General features: G+C 45.4%; 1 protein-coding gene across 9 annotated transcripts in view; it reads right to left on the reverse strand.

Annotated features, from left to right (window-relative positions):
• Positions 1-14,305, reverse strand: part of LOC118509780 (CHH-like protein) — a 34,225-nt gene extending 19,920 nt beyond the window's left edge. The window contains exons 1-2 of one of the 9 annotated variants that reach the window (XR_004905923.1): positions 6,717-6,959; positions 6,389-6,558 (exon numbers count right to left, since the gene is read on the reverse strand). Coding sequence is in view for 1 of the 9 variants with exons in the window: in XM_036050919.1 (XP_035906812.1) it covers positions 6,389-6,433 (45 nt within the window). In the remaining 8 variants the exon portion in view is untranslated. Of the gene's footprint in view, positions 1-3,459; positions 4,676-6,388; positions 6,693-6,716; positions 6,967-9,983; positions 10,318-10,357; positions 11,228-13,879 lie in introns of those variants that run through there. The other 8 variants (XM_036050919.1, XR_004905925.1, XR_004905926.1 and 5 more) reach the window with 8 other exon arrangements.

Below are 14,305 nucleotides of genomic sequence, written 5' to 3' on the forward strand. Positions count from 1 at the left end.
GTACTGTCACAAAACTATGTCTCCCGAGTTCCATGAAACCCGGGGGTCTATAATCAGATTCTGACTAAATGGACCCAAACGAACCTTGAGTTGTGGTTTTTTATCCTCGGCTACGGATGTGGGCTTCTTTTCGGGTGTTGGAACGATACACTTGACTTGTGTTGATGTGCGTCCCATTTGTTTGAACAAGAAATGTATCCGTTTTTTTGTTTATTGCCTGACAGCCTGACTTTCGGCCACCGAACTGTCAGTAAATGACGTTGGATTTAGCTGAACGTCCCAGGCGAATAGCTTTTAAGGGGAGCCTAGAGAGATAGTGTAGAGAAAAACTATCAAACGACAAAAAAGAATACCAGAAACATCGAACAACACAACACACGAATGTTGGTAATAGACGTGTAATTAGGACGGTAATTTTTTTGTGCCTTTGGACAAGATGGCGACGCTTTTAAAAATGCCTGTTGGGAGCAGGCACAACGAAAAAACTTAAGTAAGTGTTTAGTGCCAGCACACTTACACACACACACCTACCTAGTGCTTATCAGCACTGTTCCAGTACGGAATACTGGAATCGGACCACAGGCTATATGTAATGACTCCTCGCCCTGCCACCACCAGCAGCAGCAGGAGTCCCGAAAGCCCCGACAACAACCTGTTACACTCGCAGCCTGGGCTCACAAAAAGTCCGGCAGACTTCGTGACGATCTCTCGCCACCCTAAGATGGCAGCCGCCAATGAGTCTAACTCGTTCTCCGTGCCACCCCAAAAACCGATGGCAGTTCGATGGCGGGCTAGTTTGCCTACCAGGGTAATTATCAGAGCAACCGATCTCCGCCGAGCGCGCGCACGCCTGTGCTTGAGCTAAATGTTGTGTCTTGTGTCAGTGTCTTGATTAATTTTCGTTTTGCTCTTTTGCGCTGTATGTGTGCGTGTGTGTGTGTATATTTTTTTTAAACTCACTCACTCAACTCCCCCCCCCCCCCCAGCTCAATAACGGCTTGCTCTAACTAATCGGTTTTGCCGTCCGAACCCCATGCCCGCCCGACTTTCCTGATGTGTCTTCTCCACGAGTGCGGTGTTAATTGAAAAAGAATGTGTGCGGCCATTTCATCGGCTGGCAGGCTGGCCCAGCAGCAGCAGCAGCAGCGCAAGAACTGGTCCTCCGTTCTCCAGTTTGCTGCCACCGGTTGCCCTGCCAGCTTGATTACTCACCAAAGCCGCGGCAAGTGTATGACGTAAACCCGGAGCTGCGCATTGCAGTAATTTGAGCCCCGTGCTGCGCTTCTGCTTCGCCCAACCGCTGCCGTGGTCGTCCCTGCTGTCAAAGAGATCGATCCTTTTGGCGAGAACTCCACGTCCTACTGAACATTTTACTTCGGTGCAGTAGGACGTGCCCCTTGTTGTTTTGCTGCGGCCAACCCTACCCTTATCGGTGACGTGCGGGGTAAACGTTTGTCAAACGATATTCTTTTCTGACCTTCCAAAAGCAGCGCGGCGTCCTGCGGCAACGAACAGCAGCTCTCGGCCGCGCGCTATGTTGACTGCCCGATTCCCCCGTCGGCTCGAAACCGGTATGCATTCGGTATGTTTGGTGTCCACTTTCCAACGCACTCGTCCACACCACCCATCGCCTGCTGCTCGTCCTCGGCGTCATCATTCACCCGGTTGACATCGTTTGGGGAAAGGGTACGAACTGATGATCATGCTCGTGTTGGTGATCATCGACATTCGGGCGGTGCATGCAGCGGTTGCAGCGGCTAACTGCAGCGCTTGGTTAGCACTGTTTGATGAAAGTGGGCTCAGTCGGTTACGTCAGATCGACACGATTTGAGACGAATCTGCCCCCAACACCATCTCTTTTCCACCCATCGGTTGTGCCCTGCCTCGATAGTGTGTAGAGCACGAGCAGCAGGGCCGTCGGCTTTCGAGCAGTGTTAGTGGGCAAACGGCGATGTTGAATGTTGCGGTCCACGAGAAGAGGAAATGATCCAACGACTTGGGCAAGGGTCCGCATGGGCACCGGACCGGGGCAAGTAGCAGAGCACAAGACGGGACGGGTCGCTCTCTGTAGGAGAGACTGTAGCGCGAAAGTAAAAGTGAGCACATACATTTAGGATTGGACCTCACCAACCCCCTCCCGTGGCACTGTGCTCGGAAGCATTATAACACAATTTTCCGCCACATTCAAAGGCCCCATTCCGCACATTTATTCGATAACAGTTTTGATCGGCGCAGAGGTTCCGTTGCTTCCCGGTACCTTCTACCATGGAGTCTGTGGCGGATATTCAGGCTCATAAAATGCAAGGTATTTGATGCGTGCTTCTTGGAGTCGGGAGTTTTTGAAACCTTCCAGCAATCGGTTGCAATCGGATCGCACTGTGTCATCATCCGTGCAACGGACATCCCTTAAACTTCCCTTTTTTGGCTTCAAATTCCGCGCGATCTCTCGCTCGCTCACTCACACACACAGACATGCTTGAGTTGTGGAGCATTCCTTCAGGCAAACCATACCCCACCCGAATCCATGGGACATCTCGGGCCTGGAATTAAGAGGGAAAGCCCTGGCGCCGCCCCCAAGGAGTCCACCACGATCGTCGCGATCTGCACGCGATCGCGTTCGGGGCGACACGCTCAACCGCAACACGATAAAGTAGATAACGAATGTGCAGGAAGCCTAACTGTATATGTGTACCACCGGGTGGATAGGGCATTTCATTTCCTGCCTGCCCCTTTTTTTTCGCCTCACGATCACGATTAAGATCTCTGGCGAACACCACAACCACACGCAGACGAGCCGCGGGTGCACTAATATCCGTGATCGCGATCATTCATTCTCATCTCGCGTCGGTTCGCGGCATCCCTGCACTCGGCCGTTGAATGGGTTGTCTGGGTGCGTTTCTCATCTCCCGTTTCCTTCAACTCGTTTTTTTTTTTTTGACAAATGTTTCGTTTTGTTTTCATTACCGCCGCATCCATTGCGCCCTCAACTTCGTTCCCCTTACGCATCGCGCCCCAAAAGTGGTTAACATACTTGATAAATTTCAAGTAGCTTTAGCTTCCCCCCCCCCCCCCCTTCCAATCGTATTCCTCACGTTTTTCTCTCTTGGGATTTTTCGTCGACCACTTTTTTCCACACGCTGCACACTGCGCTCTTCAATCGTCGGCGGCGGCAGTTTGCCTTTTGACGACGCGAATGCGTGCCACAGATTGCTACGAAACGCGCTTTTACTCGTTTTTTTTCTCCTTTACTTTGGTATGGGTTCGCGGCCGCCGATGATGGTGATGGTGGTCCGCAAGTAAGTAACCCATTCCCGGACCCCACATCGTGCGCCGCTCAACCCGTTAAAAAAGGGATGCTGCGATTATTTCCCCCCCTCTTTTGCACCGGCCCGACCCCTTTTGCCTCTGGCCGGGCTGTGATTGCCACCCAGTCTGGTCAGTTTCGGCCCGTGGGTTTACCTTTTGCGTGTATACTTTTCGGCTCGCTCTATCTCGTGCGAGACAGTCACGATTACGCCAACATAAAACCACACTTCGGCAGTACCGAGCGTACGGTACGGTTTCGGCTATATCCTTTTGGGGCGGAAGAACTCTTCCACGACGGCGGCGAGAATATGAGTCTCCGTCGCTTGATGATCGCGGAACTCTTGATGATGCTTGCTGCACTGCAGACACTCACGTCCACTTGCGATATTGCACTTGCACTTTGTTGATGTACTCGTCGATTTTCACTGAGCTATAACTAGCCAACGCCACAAACTTTGTTTTCGTACTCCAGAACTTCAACCAAATGCAACCAAATGCTGGCGTTACCCGGGAGGAAGACTCTCGGGACTCACCACACCAGCCACTATCATAAGCCCGCGGTCATTAACTACGGTTTTGCTGTGAGAGCAATACTGAACGCAACGCCCGGATATCGAATCGATCGGTCTGATGATGATCGGTTGATCACAAACAACGGGACGGGGACAGTACTACTAGCGATTGTAAACAGAACCCGCTATCGGGGTACGCAATTTTTGCACTTTCTTGCAGCAGCAAACCCGCCCCAGCAAACGATCGAGAGCGTGCTACGGCAAAACGATGGGTTCAGAATTATTTACTCATCCGGGTTTCCGGCGCGGGTAACGATCGCGGATTTCGGTACGCAGAACTTTACTAACCACACTCCAGATGGTGTTTCACACGCCAAAACAAACAAACAAACAAACAAATTAAACACTCCGAAAGGGGGCACCACAAATTAGCACCTCGACTCGGCAGGATTTGGTGTATCGCTTTTGCGCGAATAAAATCTTTACTTTGTTTTTCTTTTCTGCTGCTACTTGGTCACTGGTTACCCCTCGACGGAAATAACGCACGGGTAGTACCGATCGGTTTAAAGAGACGCACTCGGTGGTGTGTGATTTTTTTTCCGTTAAGCGTGTGGTGTGTGTGTGTGTTTAATAAAACGGATTTCGCGATTCGCGAACTGGCACGCGCGCTTGCTGCAACCACGAGACGACACTGACGATTGCGCGTTTAATAACGTTTTCCGACGTTAGCGGGTATTTAAAGTACGCGCGGGCTTCAGCGAATGCACACCAGAGACTTTTGGGTTGTCCCGTGAGCAATGGTCGCTTTTTCGCTTGTGTGGGGAAAACAAATTTGATGAAGTTTTTCGTCGTGTAATTGGTAGAAGCATCAATGCTCTTCATTTTGTTTTCAATGCTGCTTGGCAAACGGAGCAAATAAAAATTTATTGCAAATAATTCAAATGCAAATGATAGTTAAAAAAAATTTAAAGCTAAAATAGCACAGACTTTATTTAGTGAAGTACGAGTCAAAATGTAAAAGCCGAATGTGATGTGAGAAAAAAATCTGGATCTTGATTAAATATATATCGATCAATTTACTCGACCTACCTAGCACGAGGCAGAAGAAGAATTACGCCATGAGTGCGATCACCCACGAAGTATGTTACTTTAGATGAAGCAGTGAGCTGGAATATATTTTTATTCAAAAATTATGGAATAATACCAGCGAAAAGTATCACGTTTGATTGGGCCATGAACAGATATTCTCTAATTCAATGCTACTAAAAATCTCTTGAAATTTGATTTTAAAAATTCAAGGAACAACGTACGAGATGCGTCACCGTCCGAACTATAATAGTTGACCACAAAAATTAAACAATATGTTGGTGTATGCTGCCGCGTTCTGGATTGCAGATCGCCGCATAACTTTCACGATGACCCAATACATCCGCTCATGAGGGTGAGCACACACCACTGGCCGCCAGGGCAATGGCAACAGTTGGTGCCATCCGAAGACATTCGAAGAGAGTTTACTCTCGTGGCTTTCAACTGGTCGTCTGCACACTGGCAGCGGCAATTTTTTTTAAATGTTTCTCTACGCATTACTAACCAGAGCGATTCATAATATGCCGTGTCGCTGTGTTTCTTAGCTATAGATTTAAATAATGATAATAAGTATTAACACGCACCATTAAATATTGCCTACTTCAATAATTCTTCACGTTTCTTGTTATGATGCCAATAAGCGCCTAATAGTTTTACCTAAATATGTGTTTTTTCCAGGGTTATCCCACAACAATATTGAAGGTAGTTCTCAAAAACCCTTTTGCCTTTTTGTACCCACTTGCGAGCATCCACGTTTGCCGGGATGATCTTGCAATCGGTGTTTTTGTTTTATGTTTCACTCGTCACATGTTTCCTGCCTTTCTCCGCGTTACTGAATTTTCTCTCTGAGAAAATTTCTGGCGAGAGCAAAGAAAATCATTCACCCATACACGCTAACAGATGTGTTGAGCTGATTCAAGCTCAAAATTTAAGGTACCAGAGGGCGAGAATCCACTCTATTTGGTTTGTAAATAAGAGATTTCTTATTTATTGAGGATTGTTAAAACATGCTACAATTTCATTCATGAGAGATGCAAAAAAGATAAATAAAATTTTAAAAATAATTAGAGATGTGAGCAATATACGAAATGGTTTGTTTAAGTTTACAAAACTATAACTTTAACCTTTTAATCACTCAATCCTTATAACAGTCGAAAAATCCAATCTTTAAAATATTCAGAACACATTTCATGTTTTGTGAAGCGCATATGTATATGTATTGTATGTTAAACTACGTTTTTGAAGATGAATGAGCCTGTTTAAAATTTAAGCTGGATGGGCTGGCTATGGATAGTGCATCATTGATTATATTATTTGATCATAAGTTGAGTTTAGTGCTGGTATATAAGACGCGATGGCGCTTATGCCGCTACAATGTAATGATCTGTGCATCGGAATTTTCCATTGTCGAAAAACATATCATAATTACCGCTTGTTTAACAATTTTCGGTTAGTAAGTTTTTTTTCTTCTATTTTTTACTTACTCGAAAATACAACACAATAGTTAAAACTCCGAAAACACTTTCCATCTTTCCGTGTAAAATGTTTTGTAAAGTGCATCCAACTCATCAAACTGCGCTGCTGCTTAAGACGAATGTGCTTAGAAACAACAAAACAAAACACATGCTTTCTTCCTCACTTTGCCTAAAGATAGCTGCGAAACACAGTTGAAACGATGCGAAAGATTTTCACTGTATGCTTCTCGTACGACATACGTAGCTTTGTGATGGTAATATGCAACAAAACGGCAGCTAATTGTACCGCCGAGGGCATACAATCATAATCGCGTCAAATTTCGCCCAAAATACACACCTAAACACACCTGTACACAGTTGCAATGGAACCCAAAAACAATATCACTTTGATCACTTCACTACGGAACGGCACAACGGCTGGTTATCAGTGCGTTTGCGTGTTTATATTTTATGCTTAATCAATTTGTCCGCCCAGGTGTAGGTAAATTAATCTGCTGCACTGTTACTTTAGCAGAAGACTGATTGCTTCGCTTTGGACTGTCGCGCAGCGCGCTTTCAGACTAATGCATTTTCCCTCCGATCACGTCGAACGCATCATAATCACTCGGAGAAGAGCAGTGTAAGATACGCACGCACACACCAAAACCGATGCCGCCGCAATACGCTGCACACGCACACAAATGCAGCACTGCATCATGTGGTAGGAGAAATGCATTTCTCTGTCTTCCTCTCGCTCTCGCTTTCGCTTTCTCACATGCTTTCTCCTTTGGTTTCCTCGTTCGCACCAACACCATCCAAGGTAGTCGTGTGAGATGACAATGCACTTGCCCGATCGAAAATTGTTCATGGTGCATTGTAGTGTGTGTGTGTGTATGTGCGTATTTATACCTGCGTGATGCTGGATTTGCAGCACCGATGACGGTGATGATGATGATGCGCTCCACTGCATCTTCAAAGCTCTAGTGGAATGAATGCAAGAAATGAACGCCTCAGCTGTTTCATGATCGCGCAAGTCTTTGATGATCTCCAGATTCATTCAAATTCATTTGTTACTTCCAATTCGGCAGATGAAAAGCTTACTTTTGGCAAGAAACAGAAGTTTCGAATCACAGTTTATGGAAGTCTTAATATCCAAAGGAACATTGATACAAAAATGATTTATGTGTTGAGGCTTTCAGACGACCAAGGAACCGAATAAAGTAATGGCTGACCAAGGCATCTGAAGATTGTAGAGTTAAGGAGAAAACGAGGCTATTTATGTAATAATATTTAAAATATCTTCTTATTCATGGCCTAACGACCTCCTCATCTTACTGGACTTATTGACACCATGCAGTCGGAAGTCCTTTTTACGTGGAAACGGTCCTTATGGGACCCGAAGTCCTGTCCTGCCATGTGTCAGTGCTGCTATCGCCACTCGACCACTCGACACCTCGCAATCTAGTATTTTAAATATACGATCCGATAGCAAGGGTCATATGTAGAACTTGTATAGATGAAGTGCCTGATGTAAAGTTAGCTAAACAGAGTTATTAGAGAATGAAGAGAACCCAAAAGGGATAAGGTCTTCAATAGATTTTTCCTTAGAACTTGTAGAAAGCAATACCCTGTCAGTAATATTCTCGGCTAATTAGAAGCATTCGGGGTAAAGATCCTACTTGCTTACTTATCAGGAGGCACTATAAGCGCTTCGTGGTCTTGTCCTGCTGCAACAATCCTAGAGAGATCTGGTTGGGTCTCAGTTTGAGCCTACCACGCCTCCTCTGTCCTTGTGGACGGCCTATAAAGGCTTTACGGACTGGGTCGTGCGGTAGCATTCTCATCACTTTACCGGCCCAACGGAACCTGGCGAGTCTAATTCGCTGCACGCTGGTGAGATCATCAGTTCGTAGTTCGTAGAGCTCGTCCTTTTAAGCGCTCTTCCATTGTACTTCACTTTCCATAAGCCAAAAAAGTGTTCTATATGATTCATCTGATACCATATAGTGTTTATAGCACTTTTATCATCTGCAATGAATCACGGTGGATAATTGAAGCCAGAAAATCCAGGAAATACCCCACGCGTAACTAGTTGAACAAGGTATGGAAAAATCCAAACATAATACCATTCGCCGGTATCTTTTACCTTTCCCCCGGCTCGGGAACATTTCCATCTCGCATATCAATTGCAATTGGAATTGTACGTGCCAATCGTTTCCGACAGCAGCTGGGCGTAACCTTCGGCCGCTCGCGAAGGTAAGCTCACGAAATAATGCTCACCAATTCCATCATCATCGACCGCAAGCAAGCCACCGGAACGGTTGGTGGCCTTCCCAACTAGAACAATCTAGCTGCTCTGTTTACATACTTCGCGCTAATTGATGATAATTATCTAATCGTGCATTTGCTGCAGTCTGATGCAATTAATCTGCAAACTAACGTACGCGCCCGTGCCGCCGGACACTTCAACGCTAATCGCAGCGTGCACTTGCACGGTGTTGGGAAACATAATCGACAAACGATCACCTTCCGTCGGCTGAAATTGTAACACACCCCGCCCGAAGGCGGGGTAAACCGCTTGGCTAGAGGTGGCATGCTGCCTACCTGCCCCAGGGCAGACCCCGGGGATAGATCGTATTGCCAAGCCGCTGCTGACACACTGCTGCAAAAGTGCACCCTCAGTAGCATTGACGCTACCGGTGATCGTGAATAGCGCAAATCAATTTCTCATGCACCCGAAGAACGCACATCGGGACACCGTGCCCCCAACACGCCGGCGTTCACGTCGACGATCGATCGTTGAGGGGCTATTTTTATCGTTCGGCGGAAGAACGCGAATCGGATACTCCATCGTCTGGTTCACTTTTCCCACGACCTTCCTAATCGAGGGGAATGCATATGACTTTTGATGGAAAATGATTCATGTGGCAAAACTGCGATACGCGATGCGCGTGTTTGATGCCGTTTGGAGTGTTTTGTTAGGAACGATGATGAAGCGGAAAATTAATTACTTCCCATTGAACGGTCGTTAAGAACGAGTCCAAACTCGATAGCGGAAAGGTACGATAGTTAAAAAGCAGTTCTTGTTAGCTTGTTATACAACCACTCTTTGCTGCTGACGTTATAGCGGATAGGAGCGGATAAAGTAAGCCCGGTTCTCTAGAAGAAGCTACTCACCATTGGCATGACATTAGAAGGTTAACATCATGTGGTAGTAACAAGAAACTAAATTGTAATCGATTTCTTGACATCTCCATTTATGTTACCATGATAATCCTGCAAATTGCCATGGCGTAGTGCCACGTGCTCGTAATTCTTTAATGCTCTTCGTCTCTTTGAATGAATTTATTTTTGAACGCGTTACTATTCAGTTATCCCACGCACCGTCAACGAAAGCTTCTTTTTTATGTCTGCCATTAATTGGGTTCTCAGTATATCAAGTTCGAGATTCAAGAACCCGTACAGGACACAGGACATGAGAGCCATGAGAAGAACGTTCTAGAAAAGGTGGTCTAAACGTGGTCCCGAATTCCTGGCTTAATTTTACCAATAAGTTAGATACAATCAACGCTATCCACCCAATGCCCAATTATCCCCTGTTCAACGAAGGCCCCAGCATACTTACTTTTAATATTGAAAGTAACAGTCTCAATTCTCTACGCAGCACTCTCAGTTGCAGTTGCTAACGATCGCGATGCAGCTGATCGTATTCGGCGTGTGAGTTCCTGCCTGTCTCTCTCTCTCTCGCTTGTATTGGTGTCGTTGTCGGTGTGCCAGCCACCCCGAAAAAAAGTGTAAATTAGCTTCGGCTTCGTCCCGTAACGGCCCCCGGCCACTAAACTGCCGAATATTCGTACCCCGTCACTACGGTCACAAGATGGCCACTTTTTACGCACTGGCAAACAGTCGTAACACTTTACCACCCGCACACCACCACCACACTTTGCGGTCAGATGAATCTTTAAGCTTTGGTCGTACAATCTGCAACCATGCACGCACCTGCATTCCATCACACCATGGAAGGCTTGCGTGGCGACACCTGCGAAGGACACTGCCGCGTACCGACGGTCGACGGGTTTAGTGGCTCGACGACTGGCCTCGTCATCGGCAGACTAGCGCAATAGCGGCAATAGGGAACGGTGAGCATCGGACTCATGTTTTACAAAACACTGCTTCCCGGGCCACTGGCTGCTTTTCCCTTGACGACCGGATGTGGGCTTCCATTTTTTCCCCTCGCCAAATCACACCACTTCCTTCCAATGCACCGCCACCACAGACACACACTCGCGCTGCGACTCTGGCTCTCTGGAGCTTCAATCCCACTTAACCTGTAACCGACACTACCACAATCTCGACTAGGGTCGCTCCTCGTCTAACCCTGCCCAAAAGCGATGATGTGACCGGATTTAGTACAATTCCTCAAATCTCGGCCCTGCTTGATTAGCTCGCACACACACACACGCGCGCGAACCGTGACAGCCCCACTAGACAAACCAGATTATGTTGGACGACAAACAAAACACTTTTCCACGGTTATGTTGGGGATGATAAATTATGCTGCACGCACGCCCCGTTCCGATGGCAAACACTGAACCAAGTAACGGCGAACCTCTACAGACTTCTACAGACACCTTTCTACAATGAGAATACTACACTTTTCGGTACAACTCTGTATCTTATTGCAGGTATTATGTTCAAACGGACAAGCTATTCAAGGCGAGTACTTGGGAAGAGAACTTTGAAAAATTCGTGCCACTCTTGATCTCCACTGTTACCGATGATCTGGATTGGCGCTATCACACTGGCACCATCGCACGTAGGTCAGCAGTAGCAGCAAAAAAAAGGCCTGTGCGCTCACACGGGTACGGTAGCTAGCTAAGGATGGATCCGACAGTTTGTCTGCCTTGCCCCGTGTTAATAGATATGATCACCAACACTAGCGTGCGGGTCGCTTCATTGGGTAATTGAATTAAGTGTAGCGGAACGGTGCATCTCACATGTAACGCGGCACCAGTGGCATTTTGTTGCCCAACTAGCCAGCTGTGCTTTGCGCTTTAGTACAATTTAGTACAGCGCTTCAGAACCGGGCGTTGAAAGCGTGGTGACAAAAGCATGGATCAAGATGCTTTGATAGATAATCGAATTTTGAAGCTAAATACAAAAACTTCCTTTAATTCGATAAGTCCTAAAATTTGTCCACTTAAAAGAATAAAATAATGTTAGATAAGCTGGTTCAGAAAATTTCAAAAACTGAACTCACCATTCTTACTGACTAGGAATTCTAGCAAGGATACTTATCAACCAGACCTCACTATCTTCTGCAACAATGAAACAAGGTTTACATGCGATTAAGAAATCCAGGATCCATGCATCGATTGAATAAACTGTATCAATCCGATGAAAGCTAATATTCATTCATCCATTCATTCATTCATTCAGCTAAGAGGTTCTGCTCTATCAGTATTATCCTGTTACATGACACTTTAGGCAACAGATTGGCTGTACTTACATCTCCTTGAGCCAGTTGCTAAGGTTTCTTCCGGTTGCGTAAATCCGGTGTCTCGCTAGTTCTATTCAGCATAAAACCACGCTCCCGTCAATAACCCACCCCGAAAGAAAGAAAATCTAAAATGAATTCTTTGCCCGTGTCTTGACACAAACTGTAAGACTTATCCGTAGATGGAATAGAAGCACCAACGGGGTACAAAGGGGCCGTGTAAACAAAACGACCCGCCCGTCAATCCGTCATTCAGGTGGAAAATGTTGCCGCCTTTGAATCGTCGTTACCGTCGTCGTCGACCGTATTGACAAACAGCGCAACAGGTTGTACGCGAGCCGGCGGCCCGGGACAATAGAAATCTTACCGCTGTCACTAGCAAACAACGATCACTCGGCAACGAACTGGCTGTTATTGTTCTATTGCAGGTTGTGTGTGTGTGTGTGTGTTCTAACCCCCCCCCCCTCCTTCGCCTATTCTCTTATTCCACTCTTCTTATTCGAAACGATCGGAAGAAGTGATAATTTTCCATTACATTAATTACCATTCGATTAGGAAAAAGCGGTGAGGAAAACCCAATATGAGGACGTCTTGTAAGCGAGCGTGACATTGATGTATTGGGGAGGAGATTGAAGTCACCAAGGATTTTTTGTTTCATACCGCCACAAGGATGTAACAAGACCTTTTTCAGCATTCTTGCGTTGGATAACTGAATCCATAGCCATATCTCTATAGTTTTAAAATTTTAGGCAATAAAAAAGTTGTATTATTTTATTTATGGGGCGGTCCGCATCCCCATTATAGCAGAAGCGACAGCGGCACCGGTCTTCACACGGCAATGTCGAGGTTCAAATCCCATCCAGACCGCCTCCCCGTTCGTAGGGTTGACTACTGTGCTACGGGTAAAATCAAGTCACAGAAAGCCAGAAATGGCAGGCCGAGACCTCTCGAGGTTGTAGTGCCAAGGAAGAGGAAGATTATTTTATTTATAGTAAGTAACTTTGATTATATCAAGTATTTTAAGTATGATTTTAGATTTTTACACTTGTTTTAGATTTGATAGGTTTAAAAAAATATTTTGCAAGATGGGGCTTTTATAATTGCTATAAAACATAAATTTAGTTTTGCTTCAATAGGAACGATCGGGTCGAATCTCTGAATTAATTATCAAATTAATTAATCAATTTATTAATTCAAAATTTAATAAATAAAATAAATTATTATTTTAAAATTTGTATATTAAAAAATTAACATAACATTGATGTAATGCAATGAAATTTCGGTACCAGTATTCTAAAACATGAATATTACAAAAAAATTATCATCATAGCATTCTCAAACATTTAAATTGTTCATTCAAAAGCGTCGAGCAGTACCTAAAAACTAAAAAAAAATCTAATATTTGTTAATTACTCTCTTATAGCACTCAAACTGGCTCGTAATCGAATCCCATCCAGACCGTTCTACGTCAAGATTTTTAAAAAGTTAAAGAAGGGTAAATGGGCGTCTCCGCCTTAGCAGTCTTCATACTAGGATAAAATATTCATCCGACCGTAACAATTCTCAAAAACACTCACCGCACAGTATTGTTTAAAAAATTAAAATGGCATAATATATATATTACACTGTTTAATTCAATGCCAAGAATGCAAAAACACAAATTATGCAAGTAATTCTAGAAACAAATGACAGTTCTTTGGAGCGGATAAACATTTTTAATTTCGTAAACCACAAGTCAAACACTGTGATTGACTGGTCACAACGCACACCAATTATGCACACGATTATGCAAATCAAGAATCGACAAACTTGGCAAGCCTGCAGATCATACGATCATACGGAACACGATCGTACGATACAACTTCAACAGCAAGCACGGTAGTTTGATCAATTTTCATGATTAATAGCACCGCCTAATGACGCTCATAAATCGACACGCTTCTGGCAGCGGCGGGTTGGCACGGGCAGCGTATCGGAAATTCGTTATCACGTGATCGGTCGCATTTGTAAATGATATTGTTTACCTTGATACTATCCATGCACTGCACTTGGCGGCGGTTGAAATCCAAGCTGCACGCGTTGCGTCTCCTTTGAACCGCTCAGACTGCACAACGATGCTGGATGGCTCTATCGAGCGGGGATCGGTTGGCTCACGTTACACCTTCCCTTCAGTCGCACTATTAGGAGGCACCGCACCAAATTAGATTCTGTTCTGTGCTGTGCTGCAATGGTAGAACTTGCAACCGCTTCACCAGGAAAGCACTAAACCACTACGCACTGCGAACTGTCACGCCAATCGAAGTACAACAACTCGTCCACCGTGGATGGTAGCAACGCGGAAGATCGGAACACTGTTACTGTTAGGACCAACAGTGAAATACTTGTGGTGGCAAAATTGTTTTCTCATTTATATATAGAGGATAACGGCTTGCGCTTCCCCAGCACTACAA

This window comes from Anopheles stephensi, chromosome 3 (assembly GCF_013141755.1).
Source record: "Anopheles stephensi strain Indian chromosome 3, UCI_ANSTEP_V1.0, whole genome shotgun sequence".
Classification (NCBI taxonomy): domain Eukaryota; kingdom Metazoa; phylum Arthropoda; class Insecta; order Diptera; family Culicidae; genus Anopheles; species Anopheles stephensi.